Source organism: Excalfactoria chinensis, chromosome 1 (genome assembly GCF_039878825.1).
Source record: "Excalfactoria chinensis isolate bCotChi1 chromosome 1, bCotChi1.hap2, whole genome shotgun sequence".
Classification (NCBI taxonomy): Eukaryota; Metazoa; Chordata; class Aves; order Galliformes; family Phasianidae; genus Excalfactoria; species Excalfactoria chinensis.
This window is the reverse complement of record NC_092825.1, coordinates 159,946,403-159,972,981: the sequence shown is the minus strand read 5'-3', so window position 1 is coordinate 159,972,981 and position 26,579 is coordinate 159,946,403. Positions and strand designations below refer to the sequence as shown.

Sequence of the window (26,579 nt, the reverse complement as noted above, 5' to 3'; positions counted from 1 at the left end):
TTAGCTGTGACATAACAGGCCATGAACCTTGTGGTTTGTAGTCTTGTTTTCTTGTTTAGTATCAATACATAAATATATAAACATATTTTTATGGCAGTGCCAATTTAGAATGTTGAAGTTCTTAGCTATGACGACCATACTGAATTTGTTTTTCGCTTATGTGGCTTTTCACCTGTCTTGATGTAAAGAGGCATTGCCACATGTCTCTAATCTTCTATAATTTTTTTCTTTGAGAGGTAATCTCTTTTAGTGTGAAACAAGATCTGTAAAATACAGCTTCAGGTCGCCTGATTTTTATCACAGTCAGTTTGTTTACTGTTCATTGCATGGGTCCCATCTGAAGATGAACTCCTGTTGACAAGTTTTAAATTAGAATTAAACTATTGCTGTCTCCATAAATCTATTCCGAGTTGTTACTGAAGTGAGAGCTTGAAGATCTGTTGCTTTCAGTTTGATTGATTTATGACAGTGCTGGTTGCCATGCAACAATTAATTTTGTGTTTCGTGATAAGACTGGGCAATATTCTCTTTCATATATAGTTCGTTCTCTGATAGATTAGTTTCAACTGCTGCTGGGGAGGAAGCACTTGCTAATGCTGTGGTACAGTACAGTGTGAAGGTACATATGTGATGTAAGTTGTAACAATGCCATGAGCACGTCACTGTCAGGCATGTATATTTTCAGTTCAGGCCTTTCATAATGGTAGGTACTGTTGCTCCTTAAGCATCTCAGTCCCGTCTCCCTCCCCCCTCATTTTTTCTTTAGTTGCAAGAAGTATTGATGCTGAGCATCACTGTGACTGTTTCTGGCTAAATCATTTTTCTTCCCTTTGTTCCTTCTCTCTGAAATCCCCAGGCACTGTGTTGTGCTAAGAAGCAGTTGTGTAGCATAAGGTAATGAGTCTTCAGGACTGTTTTGTCATGCAACTGTTTCTTAATGGTTAGATTTGAAGTTCAGTGGAGGTATAAACTAGTCTTGTGAAGAAAAGAACGCGCTGTTCATGATGTTTAGGGTTCTTGTTTTTTTATGGAGGAGTTGCTTTTACATTTGTTTATTTGTTTTATGGTCTTGAAGGAAAGAGAATTAAATTTGCATAATCGTAACGTGCTTGCATTCACTGTAGGTGTGGAAGAAAATATTCAAGAAGTGGTTGGGCACATCACAGAAGGTGTTTGCAGGCCTCTAAAGGTATTGTATCTTATTTTTCTTAGTACTCTAAATACATTGAAACAAAATCTGCTCTTCTTTCTCAGAACATTTCTACAGTGTGTTGTTGTTGTTCCTAGATTAAGACTAGGTTCTCAACTTTGAAAATTATAATGCCTTTCAAAATTAAGGGTTCTATAGTTTGTGGGAATGTAGCTAGTAGTCTAATTAGAAGTATTCATGCAGCAAGAGGTGCTAGGATACTAAACCTGTATCTTGATCTATTTTGCTTTTCTTGAAGTTCACTGGTACTTATCTGCAAAAATTTAGCTTTGGGATAAGAATATGGGAACATGGGAATATGGGAAAATCATTTCAACTTAGTACCCTGTTTTTGGTCATACCCGTGTTATTTTCTTAAAGGATGTTTTGGAAGTGTGTCAAGATGGTTCTTCAGGATAGCTTCCTCAGCAGTTTGAGGGCTTATTAAGGATTTACTGAACTGTAGCTGCTGTCTTTGTATTTAATAGACCTCCATAGATTTTTCTTCCATGAATGTGTCAAGTTGGTATAAAATGCTGGTGTTCACAACATATCTAGCAAGAGGGAAGTGCACAGCTCAACTTGAGGCTTTTTGTAAAATCAGTTCCTGTTGATTTTGTTTTGTTTAGTAACTCTTATATTGAAAGAAACCATGAAAAATTGTTGCCTAGTTAACATCTTCTTACTTTTCTCTGGACCATTTTTAGTTCCACAACGTTCTTTAACATCTCTTCAGCCTGTACTCTCTCCAAGGGACTATAGTAATATATCCGTGTCCAAATATGCTAATATGCAACACTGAAAATGGGTGTATGTATATATACTTCTGTACATGCTTGTGAATTGGAGATGAAAATACAGCTGAATGTTGAAATTAATGTTGTGCATTGAGCTTTGCAAGTAAGAGTCAAAAATTATTCTTCATTTTTGGTCTCAAACTTGGATGCAAAGGGAGCATAATCTTAGTTGCTTATCTCTGCGGCTGGCTCTGCCAAGAAGGCACTGCTGCACGTTGTGCTCCACCGAACAGCAGACAAATAACTTGGAGATTGGATGGTGATCTGTTTGTAGCCCTTTCACGCATAGGCACATGGGAGAATAGTGCAGTGATAAGTAACTGACTTTCACTGCTTCATGAGCGCCCAGAGCTTGACCTTGGGACAGCTTTTTATGAGTGAATTGAGACTGTGTGTACCATGGAGACAAGACATCAACTGTCCGAGTGTAAAGAAAGTCAGCACTGTTTTGGTCTGTGTAACCAATATCTCCTGGTTATGATAAACAGTCAACATAGCTGCTTGTTAGTTATAAAAATATCTAGTTACATACTGGTGGCAGATATGTGAAATCTCCTTTAAGTAAAGGAGAGATTAATTCAGGCAAAATATTGTCTTTTGGGTAAAATGCCTAATGTTTTGAATACTCCAAATTGCTGCATGAAGCTAAAGATCAATGGTTATAGTTTAGGGATTCTGTAGCTACTCTTGCTTCTTTCAGTGCTGAGGAAAATTCCAGTATGTACTGGTGTTAATCCATAAAATGATCTCGGTATTATGAAATTTTCAGTAACAAGTTGCAACAAAAACCTATAGGGGAATATTGGGGGGAAAAGGGGTTATTTAATTTCATTTTATTTTTTAAGAATTTTTTTAAGAAACATTGGCTTGTTTTCTACCCAGAGACTTGGCAACCCCAGAAATACTTTGATTCAAGCATAAAATTATAGTTAAGTGGGCATTGTCTCTTGTTGACTTTTTTTTCCCATTTACTTCTTGAAAGTCAACATCTTACTACACATGAAATGATAGAGGTTGTCTTTTAGAATGTATGACCTGAAGGATGTTTGCTTATTCTGCAGGTTAGGATTGAGCAGGTGATTGTCGCTGAGCCAGGAGCAGTTTTACTGTACAAGATTTCTAATCTTCTCAAGTTCTACCACCATACAATCAGGTATGCAAAACTACAAAGTATGTTAAGGATGTCTTTCATTTTATTGTAAGTATAATGATAAGAATAGTAGAAAGAGTTTTCTTGGCTTTAGTCTTTGTTGTGTACAGCACAGTCAGGGAGAAATGTGCATAATACCAAGCAAATGCCATTTGTCTGTTGTCACTCCTCAATTCGTACAGAGTGTGCTCTGGAATATAGCATTGGTTTGAAAAGTAAAAAGGAATCTTTTATTACTTCTCTATCTGGATGCCAAGATTTGTTAAAAAAGCTACAGGAAGCGTCTAAGGTGACAATCAGGAATCCCTTTGAAAAAATGCTGGAATTAAATTCTCTCTAGATATTTAATTTTTTTTTTTCTTCCCTAAATAGCTGTGTTTGAATACTATTTTTTCGGATTGTGTACTTGCATTTTCCTGTTGAAGTGCATTGCTTTGCTCTCTATCTTGCTGTTCAAGGTTCACCGGTCATCTTTCAGTCTTTTAGGTGTCCCTAAGAACAATGAAACAGAAGAATCAGAATCACTGTTGTTTGGCATTTGCAGTGGTTGACACTGGTTAGAAAGAGCAATAGCAGGAAAGTGTTCCTCCACAGCCATGTTCTGAAATACAGAGAATTTGAGCCACTAGTGCTATGGCTTGAGCTTATGTTCAGTATTCAGGTATTGGATGGAATGGAATAAATGGTTCTTGGGCATCTACTGCTGCATTTAGATGCTGCAAGTGTGATGGCACTGCAGGTCTCTGGTAGAACACATAGAGGACTTTTTTTTTTTTTCTTTCATAATATTGAGAAAAACATATTTTATTCCGATTCTCATTGTCAAAACAGCTGCAAGATTTTTTGCTGTCATTTTTCTATCTTCATTTTTCTATCTTCAAAGTCTGTTTCCCAGTGGTTACAAAGAAACTGAAAATGCGATGTTAAAATGGAAGGTCTGAAGTCTGTTGGTTTTTCTCCTGCAAGTGATGTATTGTTTAAAGATTGTTAAAGTACCGCCTATCAGCTGAATGATTTCCTCCTGTATAAGGGGAGTGTGCCTGATTGATGAACAGAAAATCCACTTTGACATATAACCCACTAAATGCAACAAGATTCTGAAGATATCTGAAGTATTCAAAAGATCAAGCAAAAGGAATTAGCCACTTTTGTAGCTTAGAGGTATTTTTACTTTAGACAAAAGTGCTAAACTTTAGGTAGACTATACTTAAAAGTTATATTTGCTTGACGGTATGGTTAACTGTGCTTGTTCTCACAGTCATCTAAATATGTGTATCTTGAAAGCCAGTGTGGCTGTTCTTCCCATTCCTACATTTTCAACTTTCAAATTGTATATGAAATGCTTTCTAAAGTATCTGACCTTGTCATGTAGTTAATCTCTGTTTTGTTTTTAGTGCTATCGTAGGAAACAGTGCAGCCACACTACTGACAACAATAGAAGAAATGCATTTGTTGAGTAAGAAGATATTCTTTAACAGCCTGAGTCTTCATGCAAGTAAACTGATGGATAAGGTTTGTTTCAAAATCATGCAGCTTTCATATTTCCAATCTCATGCTTTCATTTCCCTTTTATCTAGCAAGATTATTGGATGAATGGCTCTTTTAGACTTCAATTTTTCCTAAAATTAATTTATTTTTTCTTGTTTCTTTGTGCTGGCTACAGAATTGCATAAAAAAGCCTGCATGTCTGTGTTTTAATTCTTTTATTACTGTTAGTAAATATGGCTAAAAATAGCATTATTAGCCACATTTGTTTATAGAGAAGCAGAGCAGTTTACATAGTTGTAGAATCTATGACAAACAGTAAAATTAATTGTGAAATTTCCCTTAGTGCAGTAAAGCAGGGTCAGCTAATTGAGCTGGATAGTTTGTATTGAAGCATCATCAGATCAGTAATTAATTACTCATATGAATAATGCCTTTTTGAGGTTACGCAATAAATCCCAGAATGGCAATCTGAGTGAAAGGAAAACTTGGCCTTTTCTGTCTTCTATAAAAACCACAGGCATTGCTGCTGTTAGAAGCAGAATATAATTTTGTTAACTAGACAACTGTACCAAAGCCAGCACTGCTTTCCTGGTATCTTTTCGTCTCCTGATGTTTGCTTTGAACTTAATTTCCATGAACTTCTCGTTGTTCAGTACCTGTAACAGCTCTTGTTAAGCTCTCCTTGCTGTATTCATAGCAGGTTGCAATTGAGTTTCAGCTTTCTGAGGTCTGAGCAAGGTAAAAACAAACTATTAGGCTGCACGTGTAGTCATTATAGGATGCCACTGTAATCCTCTTTAACTTCATAGACTTATTACGGTTGGAAAGGACCACTATGGTCATGTAGCCCAGCCATCAACCCATTGTGCAACTGTTGACCCATCATGTCAATCCATTTGTTGCATTGACAGGTATTTAGTTCCTCTTCCCTCGATTTCCAGTCTGGATGTGACTGGCTGTAGACACTCCTTTTGTTTTATAAAGGGGTCATATTTGGGTTTCATGACTTTAAATGATGGTGACTGTACTGCTGCCTTCAATGGCACTTCAGTGCAAGTCGTTCAGAATAATGAATTGGCATACCAGCCTACCGTGTGCTGTAAGAAGTACTGGTTTTTCTCATAAACACATTGACAATTGACAATTTTACATGCATATATGGAGGTAAACGTAGGAGTTAACAACTAGCTATTGGTACACATGAGAAGAATTCTTACTGTACTGATGCGTAGCTCTTGTAACAGAGTTTGGGGCAGTCCTGTGAATCACCTGATGTTATTTTCCTTTGTGAGTGGACTACTGAATTGATAGAATAATGTCCTGTCTCTTTGTGACTAAAAATAGTTTTCCTTCCCCAAAAACAAAAGTTAGCAGGCTGAATTACACCCAGAGCAACATTTGTTTCCATGGGATAAAGACCTTACTTTGACATAAATTTAATTCTCCTGTTACTTCATTTACTCCGTTAATACACAGATAGCCAGTTTTTCTGCCTTCTTGTATGTCTCCATGACTTTAGTAATGGAAGTTGCAATGTTTTTGCATATTGAGGAGTCTTTAAGTTGCTTTTTGTCATCTGGATCATTTTATATTAATGTGTATTTAGGCCACAGTAGCACATAAGTAGAAGTCTCTTCATAGTCCAACATTTTTTACCAGATTTTTGCTATGTATCCAGTACAGCTGTTTCCAGAACTCTTATTTATTTTCTTTAGTTTAAGATTTAAGTACTGGAAGACAGACCTTTGTACTTGTGTATATGATTGCAAAGGCTTTGCTTCAGGAATGCTCACTTGAAAATTTGTAAATAATTTTTCACTTATGCAGTCTGGAAAATATATATTATTTTCCCTTTTTCACAAGCCTGATTCAAAAATCACCATTTTGATGAGATTATTACCTCAATATCATCAGTTGTTACTAAAAACTTAGAAATAAGGAGCGAAAGTTTTGAATAGGGATCAGTTCTGCAATAGGTATTTCATTTAGAGAGGATATAAGTGTTTTTGTATTTACTGTTCATAGCTACTGAATTCCATAAGATTTAGTCATCATTACTGATGAATTTGTAACATGATGTGTTCCTTCAGCCCTGTGCAAATTCTATTGTGCTGTAACGTGGGGACAACTGTCTAGATTAAACTGATGTATTATTGTGTCTTGCTGTGGTATGTTTTTCTAGTATCTACAGTTTTATAGTTGATAGACAAGGGTAGTATTTAAGCAAAACTTGCTTTTAAATAGAAATATGTGCAGACTTCTTAGACAAAGCAGGTTTTACTTTGTAGACAAAGCAGGTTTCATGAAGCATGCTAACTCCTCGAGACCCTTTCCTTTGAATGTATTGAAATGACAGGACAGAGATGTCTTTCTGTCCTCATTAACATAGAAAAATGTATTCCCTGGGTTATTGATTATGCTGGGAATAAAAGTTCCTTCAAACTGTCTGGCATTTTGTTTTTGAAGCATGTTGGGAAACTGAGATTTCAGGCTGTTCTTTATAGGAGAAGAAAGCAGCTTCGTGTATACATCTATTTTTAAGAAAGGATCCCATATTGCATAAGTATTTCCACAGGCACAAAACTGTATGGAATCTTAAAGGCAGTCTTAGATCAGGATTCTCCCTCTTTGGTTGTCAAATCCTCTCCGTAGATGATACAGGGTAATCCCTAGTTAGTTCAGAGTGCCTGCTGACTTCCTCAGAAGCATTTTCCTATGAACATTTTTTTTAATTACATCAGAAAACCTCAAGCATTCTGGTTATAACCTGAAAATAATGCAGTCAGCAGTTCTCACTACTTCACATTCTTCGTTCTGAGAATCTCTTTTTATCGTGTTTTCATTCACACTTCTCAGGTGGCTCCTTAGGATGTGAAGCCTATAGAATAGATACATTCATCTTACTGCCTGAGAGTAAGTTCATTTTTATCAAAAGAAAGGCAGAACATGAGGAAGCCTCTTTGGCTTCTGTTCTTCTTCAAAGCTGCCCTGAAACTTGGTGACAGTCCTTCCAAAGGTACTTAGTTTTCGAGGTTTAAAGTATCGCTCACAGCTTTGAGATTCTCAGGTTGTCGTAGAGCTCAGCGCTGGTGTCATACAGAGGCTGTGCATCACCAGCTCTCTGTCACACTGAAAGTTCAGCGCACCAGCTTTTACTACAAACACTGCATCTCCCTTGCATTGTTTTATGGGTTTTCATCTTTCAGAAGTGTTGGGCAGTCTTTCCTGTGCTTTCTAGCTCTGCTAACAAAGTGCTTAGTTTCTGGCTAAGAAGACCTTAGTTGTTCAACCTTAATGGGATTTTGCCTGTATTAGTGTCCCTGATTTGAAAATCTTGCTGGTATTTGTTTCTTTATAGCTTTTTTGGACAGTTGTGCTAGGGAATGGGTTTAGAACCATAGTTCAGTCCTTGGTGTTTCCTTCAACTGATGAACACTCATAAAACAATTGCTTAGGGATTTAGAGTTCTTTTTGTGTTACTCACTGGATCTAATTAAAAACAACCTGATGCAGATTACCACTTTATATATGGTGATAAATCCAGAAGAAAATACTAAATCAGAACTATCAGAAAACAAACTATTCCAGGGAAATGGGAAGCAAAGCTCAAAGCAGCTACTGCACTGGAGTAGATGGACTGTCATCTCACACTGGGAGAACTGATATTTAGAATCACAAGTCCACTGGTGAGGCATTTTAATCAGCCCATTGCACCAGCATGTTTTATTAGAGCAGCTAATTTATAAGAGAATCTTCAAGCATGTCTTTCCTTACTATCTCATTCTAATAAATGAGAACAATTATTAAATGAAGGGATAATTTAAAACACCAAAATGAGTAGAATGAAAGGTATCATAAGGGTACTAAAGTGAGCTAACCTGTCAGGTGCTATCTGAAGAAGATGATTAGTAGGGTAGCCAAAGGAGTTCATGTTACTTAATGCTCTTCTTTTTATACTCGATATATGCAAATTAAATGTTATGTTTCCATAACCTGTTAAGTTTGTCAGCGGAAAAGGTATTAAAGCATTGCACTGGAATAACTGTGAACTTCTCCCTCATAATTTGGTTTCCATCAAAATGAAACCTCTTAGGTTTCTGGGAAACCAGCTGTGGGACAGTTGAAATGAGATAGTTTGTTGTTGTGGTCTGAGTGGTGTTGTGGTCTGAAAGGATCCATTTGAAGAAAGCAAAGCTAACAAGAATTTTTCTGTTATCTGTTCTTCCCAGTTAACTAAAGATAGTTGAGAAGAAAAGAATCCCATCCTTTACTTTGGAGTCTGTGGTGATCACTGTAGGATCCTAACAGGGCTTGGACTTAGGACTGCTGTTAACTTCATGTGTTTCAGTCTGTGTGTGTCACCTCTTACCCTGTCACTGGACACCACTGAAAAGAGCCTTGGCTCCTTTATTCCTCCCATAAAGTATTCATAGACATTGATAACATCCCCCTGAGCCACTTCTTCTCAGGACTTGAACAAACCCAGCTCACTCAGCCTCTCCATGTATGAGATATTCCAGAGCCTGCATGGTCTTTGTAGGCCTTCATTGGGTTTGCTCCAGTAAGTCCATGTCCTTCTGTGCTGGTAACTACCTAGTTCAGGTAGTGAAGTATATAGATCATTCTGATAGTGTTACCCACAGTAGCAGGTTGCAGGTGCACTTATGAGCTACTAACAGTGCTGCTCTCCTGGATGTCTCAATCAATAATTAATAGAATTAACTGTAGTTAATATAAACAAATATTATGCAAGATTATTTATTTAGTAATCATCTCCCACTGAATAGCCCTTCAGAACGTGCATTTCAGAGCTAAAAAGCTTAAATGAAGACACAACCTTTTATGTTAAACCTGTTTTCGGAGAACAGATTTCTCTTTTTATGTATTAGAGTTTAAAAAATGAAATTTTCTTTGCATGGATGAACAGCTGACTGGGCTAGTTTTGGTGTGACTGAACTGCTAGGTAGAGCTGATGAGAGTCTTGATATTATCAGCATACATTTTGAGAAGTTTTTAGCTATCTCCTGTCTATCTTATGTGTGAACCAATTGCTTCATGGGCAGAATTCAGCAAATCTCTTTCCCTGGAACTAGCATCATTGGTAATAATTTTTATAAAACACTTAAGCCATCACTTTTTTTTATTTAAATTAGGATGGCAATTTAGCTTTCAAAAATTAATGTCAGTAACTGTTTTAAAATTTCCTTTTTTCATTCTGAAAAAAAAACGAACAACTTATATGCATGCAAACATTTAGAATGAATATAGCAGTGCATTAATTTTCCCTGACTTTACTAATAATTCTACCACTGAAGTAGTCGGGAATTTAAGCTGGCTCAAATATATTTCAAAGATCTTAACTTCTTTCCTCGTAATGTTTTCTTTCCCAGTAATGTTGTCTACTATCTTCTAGATGGGAACAAGGAACTTCAAAAGAACAGGTTAAATGAAAGTTGAAGCTAATTTAGAGGCTTCTGGCCATCATCTACTTGAAGGGACAAAAATTCTTTAATTGTGTAAAGAAGCCTGAAATTATCATTGCCATGATCTGTATCTGTATTGGATGTGAAAGCCCTATCAGACTCTGGTCTCAAATTAATGACAAAATATCCCTGAACACGGTCCATTTCAGGTCTGAGAACAGTGTGTTCAGGGCACGATCAATACCCCTAATATAACAAGAATAAACAAGACGAAAGTCACTCATTGCTGGAAATTTCAGTAGACTTTGCTACTAATGAGCACCGAATAGTAAGTGCTTCTTTCCAAATTGCTGTTACTTCATTGCTAGGAGAATATCTGTTTAAATTTTTCAACTGTTTATGCTGAACAACAACTGTTCTTTGAATTGACTATATTATCTCTTGGAAAATGAGTGCTGAGAAACACTTCATGTTCAGAAGGATCCAAAAGAGTTCTTGTTTGATCTGCTTTAGCAAAGGATATGGAGCATGTTGGCTGTGCCTAGGGGGACCATCCAGAGCTACCTTATATTCTTACTGAGCAGAAGCCTTAAGAGATTTGAAGACACTGCCTGTTTCTGCTGCAGCTGCACACCTTGAGTAAGACACAGAAAGTAGTCCTAGATTAAGCCAAACTTAGTTCTCCCTACATCCTTCTGGAAAGAGATTATGCTGTCAAATGTCCATTTGCTCTGTTCTCCAACTCTTCATAATCTTCCTCAGAAAGTGTATTCTTTATGGTTTTTAAATATCTGTGATTCTCATATCTCTCTTACCTTTGAGATAGGTCTCCAATCCAGAGCCCACACTACCTTTGCAATTTCTGTAGGTGTGCTTGAGCTTACGTGCAGGTCATTTGTATGCTGATAATTTAAGATACAAACTTAAAAGGCATTAAGACTGTTGCATCTATGTCTACGGCTGCGTGTGGCAGCACTCTTACCGGCCTCTTTACGTGATAGGCGAGGTAGCCTTAACAAGGAAATGATGACTTCATTCAGCTGTTGCAGTATGGCCCTAATCTCCCAGAGCTCAATTATGGGGCTTTTACAAGAAGCCTCACTCAGAGTAAACTTGGTGCTAACAGTGTGGCTGTTCTCTGGCACCTAATCAAGCATATATATATATATTTTACTACCAGAAACTGTAGCATTTGAGTTTCTTTAGATTGCTAGGCTGTAAAATAGGCTTACTTTGAATGAGGGGAGAAATTTGGTTTTGCTTGTTTGTTACTGAATGGGATGATTATTCTGAAACTTTTAGGCAGTTATTATCTGAAATGTGCTAGATTTTTCCAGTGTCAAAGTAAAGTTCTTCTGTGTGGCTATGTGTAATTTTGCTGTTAGGCGTTTGCATTTGTGCCACCAGGTTTGATGAAGTTTGCTGTAAATGGCATTTATAAGCAAAAAAACAAAAACAGATTATCTTGTTCTTTAGGTTGAGCTCCCACCTCCTGATCTTGGCCCAAGCTCTGCACTAAATCAGACACTTAATTTGCTACGAGAGGTTCTGGCATCTCACGACTCATCTGTTGTTCCACTGGACGCCCGTCAGGCGGACTTTGTGCAGGTACAAGGGAGCTTTGAGAGAAGTGGGGGGGAAAGAAAGTAAATTCAGGTTTGTCTTGGTCCATTAATCTTTTTCCTCTGGTCCCATTTTAGAGCCTTCTTCCAAACTCAAGTTTTCAGTGTGAATAAGATGGTGACTAACTAAGTGGATAATTACAGTACAGTATGGAGTGCTACTCTTAGCACAGTGTCTATATTCAGTTATCCAATTACTACTCCATTAAGTAAATACTCCATCAAGATTGCACAATTGCCAATTATCTAATCTGGGTTACTCCTCCTCCTGCTAGGTTAGAATCTGTTCTCAGGTTTTTGTACTTTTCCCATCACTATGGTAGCTGATCTCCTGCTGACAAATCCAGTAGAAAACTGCTTTCACAGTTGGAAACTCTCATTTTTCTTTGTTCTGCTTTGGAGAATAAATACATGATAGAGACAGAATGAGCTTAGAAGCCTCATGTGACATGATTTCCTTCCTCTCCTCCCTTCTCTTTGTGTTTTCTATTTTAGGTTCTGTCATGTGTGTTAGATCCATTGTTACAGATGTGTACTATGTCTGCTAGTAATTTGGGCACAGCTGACATGGCAACCTTCATGGTAAATTCACTTTACATGATGAAGACTACTTTGGCTCTCTTTGAATTCACTGACAAACGTCTGGAAATGTTACAGTTTCAGGTGAGCCATGGTAGCCCAGCTGAAAATATACTCACTACTGTTTTTGTTTTGTTTTGCAGACTATGAGTGGTGATGTGAACTCAGGTGTCTTTAAAAATGTTGGGTTTTGATCAGTTCTAAAGGAAATGGGCTCTTATTATAAGCCTTTATTTCAAACATACAAAAAATATCGGGGAAGTTTTATTTTAGTTACAGATAAACCCATATCAATGAAAACTTTCATTTTCTAAGTCATTCTCATTATTCTAGTTAGCTTGCAAACTTGTGTGAATTGAAGCAAATATAATTTGAAAGCTGAGTTAAAAAGCTGGCTTTGTTTCATCCTATGGGGTGTTAGTACAGTATACGTGAGGTCATTACTTCAGTTCTTCTTTTTACCATCTGTTAGGTTTCACCTGGTGTGGCAGGTTAGTCGTTCATATTTGGTACCATTTCAAAATGGAAATGTAGTTTATAAACTGTTTGGGAAAAAACGTAGGCATTGCCCATTTATAGTTATGCTACATGATAATCTCTGCAGTGCCTCTCAGGAGAGTTTTTCAAGCTCGAAGACTTTGGGGGAAAAAAAGTGTCTCAACTTCTTATTTGAAAGCATCAGTGAAGATTGGCTGTGAGCCATTTCCTCCTTTCTACTCCTAATTAGAATTTCTAGCACCTTTTAGCTGGGAAACAAAACAGAAAACCTCACCAAACTGTCTGGGGCATTTTGAACTTCCATTATCAGAGCTTCACAGTAAATGTTGCAATTGATTTATTCTTAAAAAAAAGCAGTCAAACTGAAGGTTATGCATTTAATGCCAATTGCTTTCTTCAAGTGTTCTACGAATACAGAAATAGACTGGAAAAAAACCCCTTTAAGATTATACATAAGTAGATTATCAAAGTGAAGGTAGAATGGTGTATTAAGTAAGAAACGTTTTTCATAGGAAAAAAGAACTCCTGAAGACAGTTAAAATCTCCAAATTGAAATATTAAGATTTCCCCCCTGATTTGTAAAAGGTGCATTTTTCTAAACAGTTTTAGAAAGTAAAATGCTTATAAATATCAAACATAGGAGTCATGTGTTTTACTAGAGTTGGATATATTACGAATGTTAGATTTTCCTTTAGAATAGAGGTGAAATAAATACGGGACAGTGATCTGTAAAATGGTGTTTAATCGCAAATCTTCCCCAATTACTCAAAGGTGATTGCTTTTGCTGTGACTGGACTTATTGGTTTGGCTTCTGTAATTAATTGTCTTTTGTTCTTTCAGTCAGCTCTTTATAAACACGTGGCTATCACTACTGAGTTTCTTACTGACTACCGGGGAAATGATTTTAAGCTCAAGGTGTAGTTTTTGGTCAGATGTAAGGAAAAGTCTTTTACACTGAGGGTGGTGAGGCACTGGAATAGGCTACCCAGTAATGTGGTTGCAGCCATGTCCCTTAAGACTTTCAAGGTGAGGCTGGATCAGGCCCTAAGCACCTTGATGTAGCTGTTTATTGCAGGGGAGTTGGACTAGCTGGCCTTTAAAGATCCCTGTCAACTCTAAGGATTCTATGACCCTATTCTATATTTTAGCTTCAATTTCTTTTTTCCTTTGAGAGACTGTCATTTAACAGCTTTATATTTTTTTATAAGTTTTGATATTTTCAAGAAGCCGAATGATTTTTATCACATATTTTCAAAGAACTATAAGAGCTTTCATTTATTTTTAGTGCTCTTGAATTTACTAATGCAAAAAAGCTGGGCTTTTCTGTAAAGAATTATCAATAATTTTAGTCACCGGTTCCTCATAGTATAGAAGATGTAAATGGATGCAGTAATTATGCTCTATGTGTTTGTGTTTTCCCTTATTAATCGTATTCCTTTTCTTATTTGTGTTTCTAGACATTTTAACTCCAGAGCTAGTTTTGTTTTATATTCTCATGCATATTTTCTAAATATCTTATGCTTAAAATTTCAGATTGAAGCTCATTTAGATACACTCATAAATGAACAAGCTTCCTACGTCCTAACTAGAGCTGGTCTAAGTTACATATATAACTCTGTGCAGCAGCACAAACCAGAACAGGTAAGATAATGTACTGGTTGTATTGAGAAGATAGTTGCATACTGCCAACCAGAACAACTTTGGTATTGTTAGTTTTGTAAATTAAGTATTGTGTGAAAGAAAAAATTCTGTGGATTTTTCATACAGTGCCAGGACTATTAATATAATATAATGTACCTTGCAAGTACACATTTTCCTCGTGCTATGTGTTAAGCAAGCCTAGCAGGTTTGGGATGCATCATTCCTTCATGCAGATATGTTCTCAGAATAACTGTGCAGGTAGCATAATATCCCTCTGAAATCATTAGAGTGGAGCTGGCTCTAGAACACAAGTAGTGAGTTTGTCTATCCCTTCCACAATACATAGGACATATTGGACCTACTGTGCATGTAACATTCACTTTTTTTTTTCCTACTGTGGTATCCATTTCCAGAGTAGATACCTTGCATGCATTAGACAACTACTGCTTTTCTTGGTTCTGTGAAAAAATGTTAGATGAGCATAATAGTAATTTCAGATTAGTTTAATAGTAGCTTTTTGGCTTTGTTCGCTGCTTTACCTATTCTAGAGCCAAGACGATCTGATTCTAAAAGTGAAAACATGGGATTTCTTAGAACAAGTTGAAAACTGACATTTGCGGCTCGTGTCCTTTGTTTCTTTAGAATCACCATTCTTATCTGCTAGCTGTTATTATTCCCCTCTCCCCTTTACCTGTGATCTTTTGTGAAGAACAGTGATTACAGAAGAAAGTGGCACCATATTGGAGAGTTTCCTGTTCTTTGTCCAGGCAGTATTTTTATATAAAGTGCCCAAACTCAACAGACTTTTTTAGAGAACCATTTTAAATGCAGAAATTAGTAACTCAGTTTGATTTCCTATTCATAAGCTTATCTCCTCTTCTAAAACCAATTTCAAATAGACTAGAGCAGATTGTTTAATGGAACGTGGATAGAATTTCCGGTAGTAATTTTCTTTCATATCTGTCCACTGGCTGGCTGCAGGGGTGAGATAGTTACAAGATCTGTTAGAGGGTGAGGCAGCATGTATGCATGTAATGCCACGTAAACAGAAAGGTTACTGGGGAGCAGAGCTGAATTCAGCATGGTCCGGGAACAGATGAGGAGGTGGAGATTGTCCTCTGTAATCCTGGAACACCAGGGCCATTTGGACAGCTGCCAGTTGAGTTTTTATCCCAGACCTTGTAGAAGATTTTTTCAAGGTTTTATTGTCTAATGGCGAAAAGAGGAGAAAAGAACTTGAAAAAGGATATATGAAAAGGACAGTATTCCAAACTTTTAATCTAAGGGAGTGGTGAAGTACAAATGAACTGTTACCGCATTTGCAGCGCTGGTGATTCAGTTTCCAAACATGTAATATCCTGTAGCAAGACTAAGTAACAATTTAGTACTGAACAGATTGTAGAATTTATTATTTCTTGTCTTTTTTTCGAATGCTAGAGAGGCTTCTTTTTATTATTATTATTTTGTTTTCCCCCTTAGGGTCCTCTTTCAAATTTGCCAAGTCTGGATTCCATGTCCCTGAAGGTAGCAATGGTAAGCATTTTCCAATTTCATTTTGTGGTAGCGTTGCTGTGACCTGGGAAAGCATTCTGTTAATTTGTGTGATGTAGTAGATATTCATCTCACCAGCTACGCTGTTTTAGAGTAGCTGAATTACATGTCTGGGAATATTTTCTTCATTTGTAGTAATTTGACCACTTGAAGTAATAAATTCATAAATAATTTATGAACTGGTAGTAATAGAATATTAGTTTCTAAGTCTTGAGAAGCAGAATTTTACTTATAATAATGTTATCCCATGAGTCATCGTAAATTGCTAAAAGCAAATACTTAGCTCTAATTAGTTTTAATCACCAGAATTTATTTTTTGCTAGAACGCTTTGAAATATAGGTTCTGCTATCATTTATAATTTTAGACCTAAGGCTTTGATTTTATGCAAATAGTTCAGCTAAACTCAGAAGTTAAGTGCTGGGCATATGCCACAGTTATTTCTCTCTTTATATTTGTTATATATATATATATATATATAGTTTAAGCTGGAAGCTAAATTATATTTTAAAACAGATTATCAGCTGATTCTTTGTGTATGTGAAGGCTATTTTGCATAGAGATTGCAATATCACAGTTCAGTGGGCAATAACATATGATGTGTCACTCTTCTTGCTTAGCCAAGTTTAGCTTTATTCTGAAAGTTTAACCGTAAACAAGTCCTCCTCATCCAGCAGTGCACACACACCCCATGAAAACATCCTCATATAAATCTTGAGATCACACAGGGGCTTGAATTCGTTGGAAGGGAAAGGCTCTGTCTTTTTTGATTCAGGAAATGGGTCATTTTAAGAATGTTGAATCCCTCCTAGTGGTGTCAGTATAGCCTATTTTCCTCCATTCCAGTTCTAAACCAGTGAATTCCAAGCTGCTTGGAAGAGCAGAGCTCTGGCACAGAGCACTCAGTGGTTTCAGGACAAGGGAAAATGGTTTTAAGTTGAAGAAGGGAAGATTTAGGTTGGATGTCAGGGGGAAGTTTTTTACTATGAGAGAGTTGAGGTGCTTGAACAGGCTGCCCAGAGAGGCTGTGGATGCCCCATCCATGGAGGTGTTCAAGGCCAGGTTGGATGGGGCCCTGGGCAGCCTGGTCTAGTATTAAATGTGGAGGTTGGGGGCCCTTCCTGTGGCAGAGGTTGAATCTTCATGATCCTTGAGGTCCCTTCCAACCCAGGCTATTCTGTGATTCTGTGATTTACTCAGATCAGCATGCATTCTTATCAGTATTTATGCATTTTGCATTTAAAATATCTTTTACTTATTGTAGTCTTGTAGACCTGCAAGAAATTTAAAGACCGTGGCTTGGGGACCGTGTTTTTGAATTGAATCTGTACTAATGATTAATGGTTGTAACTAATAATTTTACTTGAAAAATTAGAAAGTAATCTTTTTTTGCAACTATTTTTTAGCGTATGTTTGCTCACTCTTGAACCCAGCATGCCGAGATGAAGCCCACATAAACCTCATCAGTCACTGTAGTCTGTCCGCTTCCTAGGACTTAACGCTGTAAGGGAGAGAGAGTACATGCAAACATTCAACTTGAAATTTTTCCAAGTCACAGTCTTTCAAACTGCTCACATGTGCTGTTCTAGCAAAGTCCATACGTCTCTCAAGTACATCTCCGCTGCATTCCCAGCCTTGGCAGATAACCCTGTGAGAACTGTGACCTACTTCATTAGTTGTTTATGTCCACCTTTGGTGTATTTAAATGACAGTGGGCATGGATTTTAGGATTTAGGAGCTTGAGGAGATTAATCCATTGTTTCAGAAGACTGGTGTTACTAGATAAAGTTGCCTAGGGCCTTACCTGAGTTACTGTCTCCAAGGATGGAGGCACTACAGCTTTTCTAGGCTATTTCTTGATAACTTTTTCAGGGATAATGATGCTGCTGGTGAGGGTTTTCCAACTAGAATTTAATAGTTTAATCACAGTTTTCCTTATCGCTTGGAAGAACAGAAGAACATGTCCATTATCTCTCACGGGTTCACCTGTGAGACCTAGCACCATCTTCACTTACACAGTAAATATTTGAAGACATCAGTAACTTTCTTAGTTCTTTCTTCTCCAAATTAATAAAATCAAAGCACGTCGGTATTTTTCACTATATTATGTGGGGGAGAAGTAAATCTGGATGGAGTTAATGGAGCCTCAAGTAGGTTTCTTGGTCTTGTTTCTCCCAGCTTAACTACTCATTAGCTTATTAAGCAGCAGCTTCTTGGAAAAAGTAAGAAAGTAACATGTTGTAACTTGGACAGAATAGATTTCTTTCTGGAGTTCACAGTGCTCCCTCTGCACTGAATAGGGCAGGCTTAATCTTCTTCCATGGTGTGTACCAACATGCACTGTCTGCATAGAAAACTTGCATAGATATGGAAGCTACATTTTCATTTTTCTCCCTTCCACCCGTACTCAAAAGTCAGAAACTTGACATTTTGGTGACACAGGTGCTGAGACTTGGTGCTGTTGTAGACTATTAAGCTCTGCCTTAAATATTTGTATATTATGTTAGCTTCTATCTTAAATGAATATAAAAAATCATATCAAGTAAGAAGATGCCCCTTTAACGTAGCCACTTTTCAGATATCTGTATTTTTGTCTTCATGCAGCGAGTCATTTCTGTTCATTTCATATTCTTTTTCTCACCCCTAGGCTCAGTTTGATCGCTATCTATCCGCTCCAGATAGTCTGTTGATGTCCCAGCTGAATTTCCTTCTGAGTGCCAGTGTGAAGTAAGTATCTTAAGTCTGAATTCATGTTATGCCTGTATAGTAATCAGAAAGATGAATTTGATTAGGTTTTTGTGGATCGTGATATGAATTCGGGTTATCAGCTGTAATCACATTTGCATTGTACTTCAGGTCAATTTTGCTTTGACTCACCAGTTTTTGAAAAACAGGAATGTGTAATTTTGTAAATTTCTGAAGTACTCACTCTTCATTTAACAGTCGCCATCAAAATGAATTGCACTCATCTGCTCTAAACATGTTATGCTGTGTTGGCTTTTTTTTTTGTCATTTTAGCTGTAAGTTGTTTTAGAACTATTTTGTAAGCATTCTGAAGGCAAATGAAATATTTAATTCTCTGCTCAAGATTTCTTTTACCCCCACTGCTCCATGAAGTCTAAAATTATCAAATGTGTTGTCTTTTTCTATAGGGTATTGACATTTTGTGCTATTGGATATTGCTCTGAGGTGACTTTTACATGGATTTCTTTTTTTGTTGGTGATTTTTTTTTCCTTTGAAGTGTAGAAGTGAGTAGTTCATAATTTATCTCTTCCCTTGTTTTATGAATACATTATATAATATGACAAATAAGGGCCTACTGAACCCTAAGGCTAGGGAAAATGCCACGAATTTCTTTCCAATTAAATGCAAAACAGATGAAGACATTTTGTAGTACTTTAATTCAGAGAATTATATGCTGCACTGATCAAAAAGTTTTCTTGACATAATTTTTCACGTTTTTGTCAAGAATGCATGTTACAAGAAGATATGAGAAAGTGTGAATGGCACATCACGTTTTGAGTTAATACTCTAACATTTGCGTTCTCATTTCTGCTACCTGTCCTGCAAATGGGACTGTATTACAGCATCTTATGAAGACAGGCTGAGGGAGCTGGGCTTGTTCAGCATGGAGAACAGAAGGCTGCAGGGCGACCTCATTGCATCCTGCCAGTACCTAAAGGGAGCCTACAAACAGGAGGGGAGTCAACTCTTTGAAAGAGTAGATAGTAGCAGGACAAGGGGAAATGGTTTTAAGTTGAAGGAGGGAAGATTTAGGTTGGATGTCAGGGTGAAGTTCTACACAGAGAGAGTGCTGAGGTGCTGGAATGGGCTTCCACGAGAGGTTGCGGATGCCCCGTCCCTGTAGGTGTTCAAGGCAAGGTTGGATGGGGCCCTGGGCAGCCTGGACTAGTGTTAAATGTGGAGGTTGGTGGCCCTGCATGCAGCAGGGGATTGGAGCTTGGTGATCCTTGAGGTCCCTTCCAACCTAGGCCATTCTGTGATTCTGATCATGTAGCTGAAGAAGTGCCATATAGCAAGGGAAAAGCATTTATTGCTGGTAATTTGTTTCTCAAGTTTTTCTCACTCAGAGACTTCCAGTTTCACGCCATGCACCCTCTGCATAGCTTGGTGTGGGGGATGTTGGTTCCTCTCAGCAGTTTGTTGGGTCTCTCTGCTAGGGCCACTGTTCCTGCAGTTCAGCTGTGCAGTGCAGATCAAATGAGGCAGCTTGAGCAGCAATGTAACAGAAGCATTGAAACTTCAGCTTCTAGATGTCAAACTATTAAACCGGTATCTTAGCTCTCGGTATATATTTTTTTAATGTAGGTCTATTTTAAAATCATAATAACAGTAAATGAATTTTGAAAGCTTCAATTTTTCACTACTAACACAAAAGCAATTTTTTTGAGGTAGACTTTATGCTGCCATAAAGACGTAGGCATGCACTGAAATTGCCTTGACTTAATCATTACTTTCTGTCAGATGAACCAAGATAAACTGGTCATGTGCGCAGTCTTCATCTTACTCCATTTATGAACTTTTTAAACCTCTCTCAGGCACAATTTAAGCAAAATTTGTGTTATCCTGCAACAGTGGGCAGCAGAGATGTGAGTGCGGAGCCCATGTGAGGATGATTGTTACAGCTGCCACAGCTCAGCTGACAGAAAGGGGTTTATTAACCCCCTGTAAGTCAACACTGCAGGTTGGCTTCTGCACAGAATTGAAAATAAAAGCATTCAAAAGCACATGTTTACATAGATGGATGCTTGCAGAATCTTTTTCTTACTATTCAGGTTTGGTTTTTTTTTCCGTAGTAAATAAAGCTGCAAAATTTTGAAGTTTCTCAGAATTCAAGTCAAAGATTTGACTGGTGCTGTCATTTCCATGTCATCATTTTCAAGTTAGTTTTACAGAGATTTGGTGTCAGTTTTGAAGACTTCTTCCTTGAAATCGCGTGATTGTGATTCTCTGTTCCAGTTGTTGAGCTTCAAAACCCTGAAGTTCTTTGATTCTCAAAAGCAGACCGCATGCTTTTGATAAGGGACTAGTGCGTTAAATACTCACTGGCAATATAATTTAAGCTTTATGACCATGAAGTGCATTCGCTCCAACATTTGCCAGCGCATAATCTCGTCTTTCAAATTCCTTTGCTCGTTCAGAAAAGTTTCAAGGTATTTATTTCCGTGGCCATTGGTCTTGTAAAGCTCTTTCCATTTGTGTTGGATCACAGGAGCTGAATGCTGGAATAATTATTTTTAGAAAGTGCTGCCATTTGTGTTGGTGATAAAATGGATCGTGTTGTTATGGCAACTGAAATCCTAATGTACTGATTAATGACATTGACATTATTTGATGGAGAGACTCATTTCGTGCTGTTCAGCCCTTTAGAATATTTTAATAAACTCTTTCTTTTAATGTAGTAGTATTTGGTGCGATGCTGTTAGTCCTACACAAATCCTTTGTGCAGTACTTCCTTAAAAGGTGGTCACGTTACCGTAGCTGAGTGATCCTGAGCTGTGTTCTGAGACAGTTGTTTACCAGGAAACTCCGAATACGCTAAAAGAGCATTTCTAGATCTGCTTTTATGGCAACAGTCTGTTTTTCAGGTATTCTAATAATCTAATCATTAGACAGTGGGCAGTGGTTGTTGAAAAACAGAATACTTCACCTCGGCATAAAATGCAGTATATGTCTCACCTATTATCTCAGAGTTTCCATTTCTTATTTTATTTTTTTTCCTGAAAATACAAAGTTCTACACACTCGGTATTCAAAATTCTTCTGATTTGCCAGTCTGCACTCCCTGTGGTCAGAAGTAGTAAATTGAGCCCTCATTTTAGTGAGTGCAGTTTTGGTGGTTTTATTCCTTTGCTGCCTATCAGTTGCAGCAGGGCTGGAGCTGGGTTCATGGTCATTTCCATTTCCTCCACTTCTCCTGATGTCCCATTCGTATGGGTTTGGCTGTAAAATAGTTGTAATTATGTTTTTGTTGGATAAAAATGTACATGTAACTGTAAATACATTACCATGGTGATCAAAGCAGGCATTCAGTGGGCAATGTAAAATAAAAACATTTGTCTTCAAAAACCATTAAACTTTCCTGTTAATTTTAGCATGGAATCTTCACGCGCTGTTACTCATTCAGATCTGAAAAAATAACAGGATGCAGGCTTTATGGTATTGTTGGGAAAAGGCTGTAGTAATTCTTGATCTCTGACCACTATCACTTTCAGCTCTTCCTCTGACAGATTATGGAGTAGGTGCTGTCAAGATAAAGCAAACAGAAAATGTTATGCTCATAGATGAAAACAGTGTGTATGTTTACAAACGTCAGCAAGAAAGGCCAGGCTGGATGGGGCTGTGAGCAACCTGGTCTAGAGGGAGGTGTCCCTGCCTATAGCAGGGTGTTGGAACCTTAAAGGTCCCTTCCAACCCAAACCATTCTGTGATTCTGTGATTTTTTTTTTTTCCCTTCTTTTCATGATTGCAGAGATAAAAAATGCAAATTCCTTGTTTATCAAAGTCGTATACATGAGTCCATGTATGTACAGCGCAGATGGAAAAGCCTTCTTTTGTTGTAAAGCTTTTCAGTTGTTCTTGTATTTGAAGTAAAAGGGCTTTTTAATGTAATCGACACTGAATTCTAATGTATATTTTTAGTGAATATTGTTATTCCCCACAGTTTGCAAATTCTGTGAATTTATTTATTTATTTATTTATTTTTAGAGAGCAGATAATAAAACAGTCGACAGAACTGGTCTGCAGAGCTTACAGTGAGATATACGCAGCTGTGATGGATCCTTCAAATAAATATAAGGATCCAGAAACGATACTACACAGATCTCCTCACCAAGTTCAGGCGCTTCTCTCGTAGTCGTGCTTCACCCAGATTTATCAGAATCCGTAATACTGTCTTGGTTATTTGCATTGAGTTATTTTTCTGTCTTGAATTTTGATGTGTAACTATATATTAAAATATGTAGGAATGCGGTTTTCTTTAATCTGCTTGGCAGAAGTGAAGTCTTTCCTGTGTCTTTGAAAACCTTCTGTAGGCCAGAAAAATAGAATATAGATTAAAAATTATTTTAATGTATTCCTGTAATGGAAATGGACCTTGACAATATGAAATCTCTTTGAAAAGAGTAAAGGAGAAAGGTTTTTCCTTGCCTATACGTAATCCTTTCAACTAGATGTTGAATCGGTGTCTCTTATGACCTCACTGATATTTTTATTTGCTCTTTTCTCTGTTCTTTCACTCCATTTCGCAGCCTATCGTCAATATACGCGGAGCCTGTTTAATTTTAATGCGGCTGATACAGTTTCAATGTCTCAGGTCTTTTATAGCTCGTAAATCATTTTGCCATATTTGACTTGTTTTGTTTTGGTTTTTTTTTTTTCAAAATCTATTGATTAAATCTTTGAAGCAAAATCCCTTTTTTTTTTGTATCCATTGTCTTGTGTTGCTGTTCGGGTGTTTTTTGGTAGGAAAAAAAGAATATTTGAATTGTGTGTGTATGTACATAACCCTAAACTTCATGCTTTAAATTATTTTTCTAATTGTGTTTTACTAGAAGGATTTTGTTTGAGTGAAATTGTTGTGTCGGAGTCCTTACATCAGTTGAAAATTAAGGTTGGGACCAATAACTCTGTAGGTTAGGAGTGGGCTCTTGCACAGCGGGATGGCCATTACTTATAGGTAGGTATCAAGGGGGAGATAAGCACTCATTCATATTGAATCAGTTGTATTTAAGATGGATGCTTTTAACAATATTAATATTCCCCACACAGAACCCATACTTAGTGGCAGCCAAATTCAGTGCATGCTTGCAACAGAGCAGGAAATAGAGAAGAACAGCAGCAATACATTTTAAGTCTCTTGGAAAACTCATGGCATAGATCAGTGTGCTCAGAAATCAGCTTCAGTGGTAAAACCACACAGAAGTAATATCTCCTTTTCTTAATGGGCATAATTTGTTGGTGTAATATAACAGGATTGGAAAGTGTGTGTCCCTGGAGTTCTTGGATCAGGCATAAATTTTTCTGTAAATGTGAATGTTGGATTTAATCTGTTTTAGAACTCCAAATCTATAAGAAAAAAGCTTTTAAATATTTCTTAGGCAAGCTTTAATGGAAAATTATGCTCTTCTACTAGGTAAGGCATTCAAATTATTCAGGTTTGGCATTACTATAGTACATATTCAGAAGGCTGTTCATTGTTTAATAATATTAGTATTGCTCAGTATGCCTGTAATTATTATCTAATATGTGACAATTACATCAGTTGTCAAAAGGTTATAAATTAGCTTGTTAATAGATTAACATACTCTTAAGAATGAACTTTTTCCTCAAATTAAGCTTGACCTCAGTCTCCAGTAATCAGCTGGTAGTTTGCATGAGGAGTAGCAAGAAGTTTCCTTCCCATCTTTGAGTCTGTGTAGAGACTTATCTGTGATTTTATCTTCTCTTAATACTAATGCAATAGCTGTAAAAGTTGTAACTCATAGAAGTTAAGGTCAGTCACTAATTTTGGTCTGTGCAATTAAATCAATGCCAGGGGGTCACAAATGAGTAAATAAATCAATAAAAGGCATTCCATTTACTGACTTTGGTCTTCCGTGTTGTTATTTCCTCTGCTTGCCTTCCTAAAGCGGGAAGGAAAAGGTTGTTCCATTTGGACCTGCCATTCCTCGGCTGTTCTCAGACTTTCATTTTACAGATACCCAGGATTTCCTCACCAGCAGCTGTGGTGCTTCAGTCCTCTCATTGCTCAGCTTTATGGATTGGCCCATTAAGTGTTGCACCAAACAGGATCTTGATGGGTGGTGGCACTGGGGGCCGTGTATAGACCAGTTTATTGAGTATCAACAACACATCTGCTCTTGGTCCTTAAACACTTCATACCAAGGGATGTGTCTTCAAAGGGTGACTCCATTAGCAGTAAGCTTGGGAAAATGGTGCTGAAACACATTTGAAACTGGCTCCAGCAGGCAGTGCTTTCTGCATTTGGTGTTCAGATGACCCAGTTCTGAGAGTAGGTGAGTAAAGGGCTTCATTATGCATTGTTGCCTTATGCAAAGAGCACTTTTGTGCAAAGCGGGTAAGCTGAGTTCTGGGCCAAAGGAGTTTGGAATCTACATCTCCCTTGTTCCTGGAGCACACCCAAACGCTTCACTTGCGTAGCTCAAAATGGAGCAGCTTTGATTGTGCTCGCTCGAATGTAGCAGAAATCAATGGATTTCTGGTGGATGCTGGATTTCCATTTCATGGAATGGATGACATATGACAGAACAAGGAGGAGTTTGTGATGTGTCTGTGAGTATACCCCTGAGGAGACAATGTCTAAATCTTCTGACAGTCTTTACTTAGGGACCTTATCTTTGACCTCCAATTGCACAAGCCCCAGAAACAAAATCAATACCCCGGGACTTCACCATCAATCCACAGAATTAGCAAGCAGCCAGCAAGCCACAGAGCTGAGCTGGACACAAGGTTGTTCGCCAGCACTTAGTGGCAATGCCTCTATGTTCAATCTTTGCAAAGCCTTTTCTCACTCTCTCTCTATAAATATGCACACTACACTGAAAATAAAGTACAGACATTGTTTTAATTATAGCACGCACGCAGCAGCTCAGCCAGAGTAATTTTTTTCTCATCTGGGAAAACAGACACATGTAAGGGAGTTTGGAAAGGTGATAATACATTTATTTTGTTACATCTTCATGCTTCTCCCTCCTCTGAGTTTTACAACTCTAGCCCTGAATTTGGTCTGTTAATAGACTCAGCTGTAATTATTTTCATTAAAGTTTTTGAAATATGTCTTGGAGGGAAATACTTTCGGAGCCACTAAACTTTTCCATTCATTTCAAAAAATTCTGGCTGCTCTTTAATCCCTTTGCTTGCCCTGCTGAGTCACTTTGCCATTAACCCAGGGGGGTGGGGAGCTTAGAAAATGTTGAAAATGAAATGGAGGGGTCGGGCATATTTCCATGAGCACAACACACCCTTGAGAAGCAGCACAGACATGGGTGTGGGTTTGTTTGAAATCTGCTGCCACCTGCTTCTGAGGGAAAATGCAGAAAAGAGCCATTTGCTTGTGATGAGGGCACACATCCAAAGCACCAGGGTAGGGCTGGCTGCCCTAAATCAATGCAAGATTGATGCTGTGTTTGAATAGCTGGGAGAAAGGAACTGGCGGTAAGAGTGAAAGGTGTGCTATGTAACTTAACTCCTTCATATGCTGGATTTACCTGCTAAAGGTTTTCGGAACGTCTCTCTACCTCATTGCATTGGAGCACTTTAGAAGCTAAACTGTAGGACGATCCTACAACTGTTGTACCAATTCCAACCCTTGGTAATTTGGAGTAACATGAGCTCCTCTGAGGCATCCAGTGCTACACAAAGCAGTGCATGAGCTTGCAGCCAATTTGTTTCATGACTATACTTAAGTTACACTCATTTATCTTTTTAACTTGGATGTTTGTCCCAAAGGCCCTTCGTGGGGCATCTTTCATAGAGGAAGGAGGATTTTCTGTGAAAATGACCTGCCCTCGTGCTTTATGGCAGCAGGCTCTGAAATCCCCCAGAGATTTGGCTGCTGACTGGCTGCAACTGGGTGGCCAGGACTCTTGGGGCACCCTGTG

At 37.7% G+C, this 26,579-nt stretch overlaps 1 protein-coding gene across 1 annotated transcript in view; it reads left to right on the top strand.

The window, feature by feature from the left end:
* Window positions 1-24,543, top strand: part of COG6 (component of oligomeric golgi complex 6) — a 45,753-nt gene extending 21,210 nt beyond the window's left edge. The window contains exons 11-19 of the mRNA XM_072360857.1: window positions 1,125-1,189; window positions 3,048-3,139; window positions 4,531-4,648; window positions 11,524-11,655; window positions 12,165-12,332; window positions 14,280-14,387; window positions 15,867-15,920; window positions 18,584-18,663; window positions 22,666-24,543. Of these exons, the coding sequence (XP_072216958.1) occupies window positions 1,125-1,189; window positions 3,048-3,139; window positions 4,531-4,648; window positions 11,524-11,655; window positions 12,165-12,332; window positions 14,280-14,387; window positions 15,867-15,920; window positions 18,584-18,663; window positions 22,666-22,813 (965 nt within the window). The 3' untranslated portion in view covers window positions 22,814-24,543. The remainder of the gene's footprint in view (window positions 1-1,124; window positions 1,190-3,047; window positions 3,140-4,530; window positions 4,649-11,523; window positions 11,656-12,164; window positions 12,333-14,279; window positions 14,388-15,866; window positions 15,921-18,583; window positions 18,664-22,665) is intronic.
* Window positions 24,544-26,579: the final 2,036 nt, after the last annotated feature.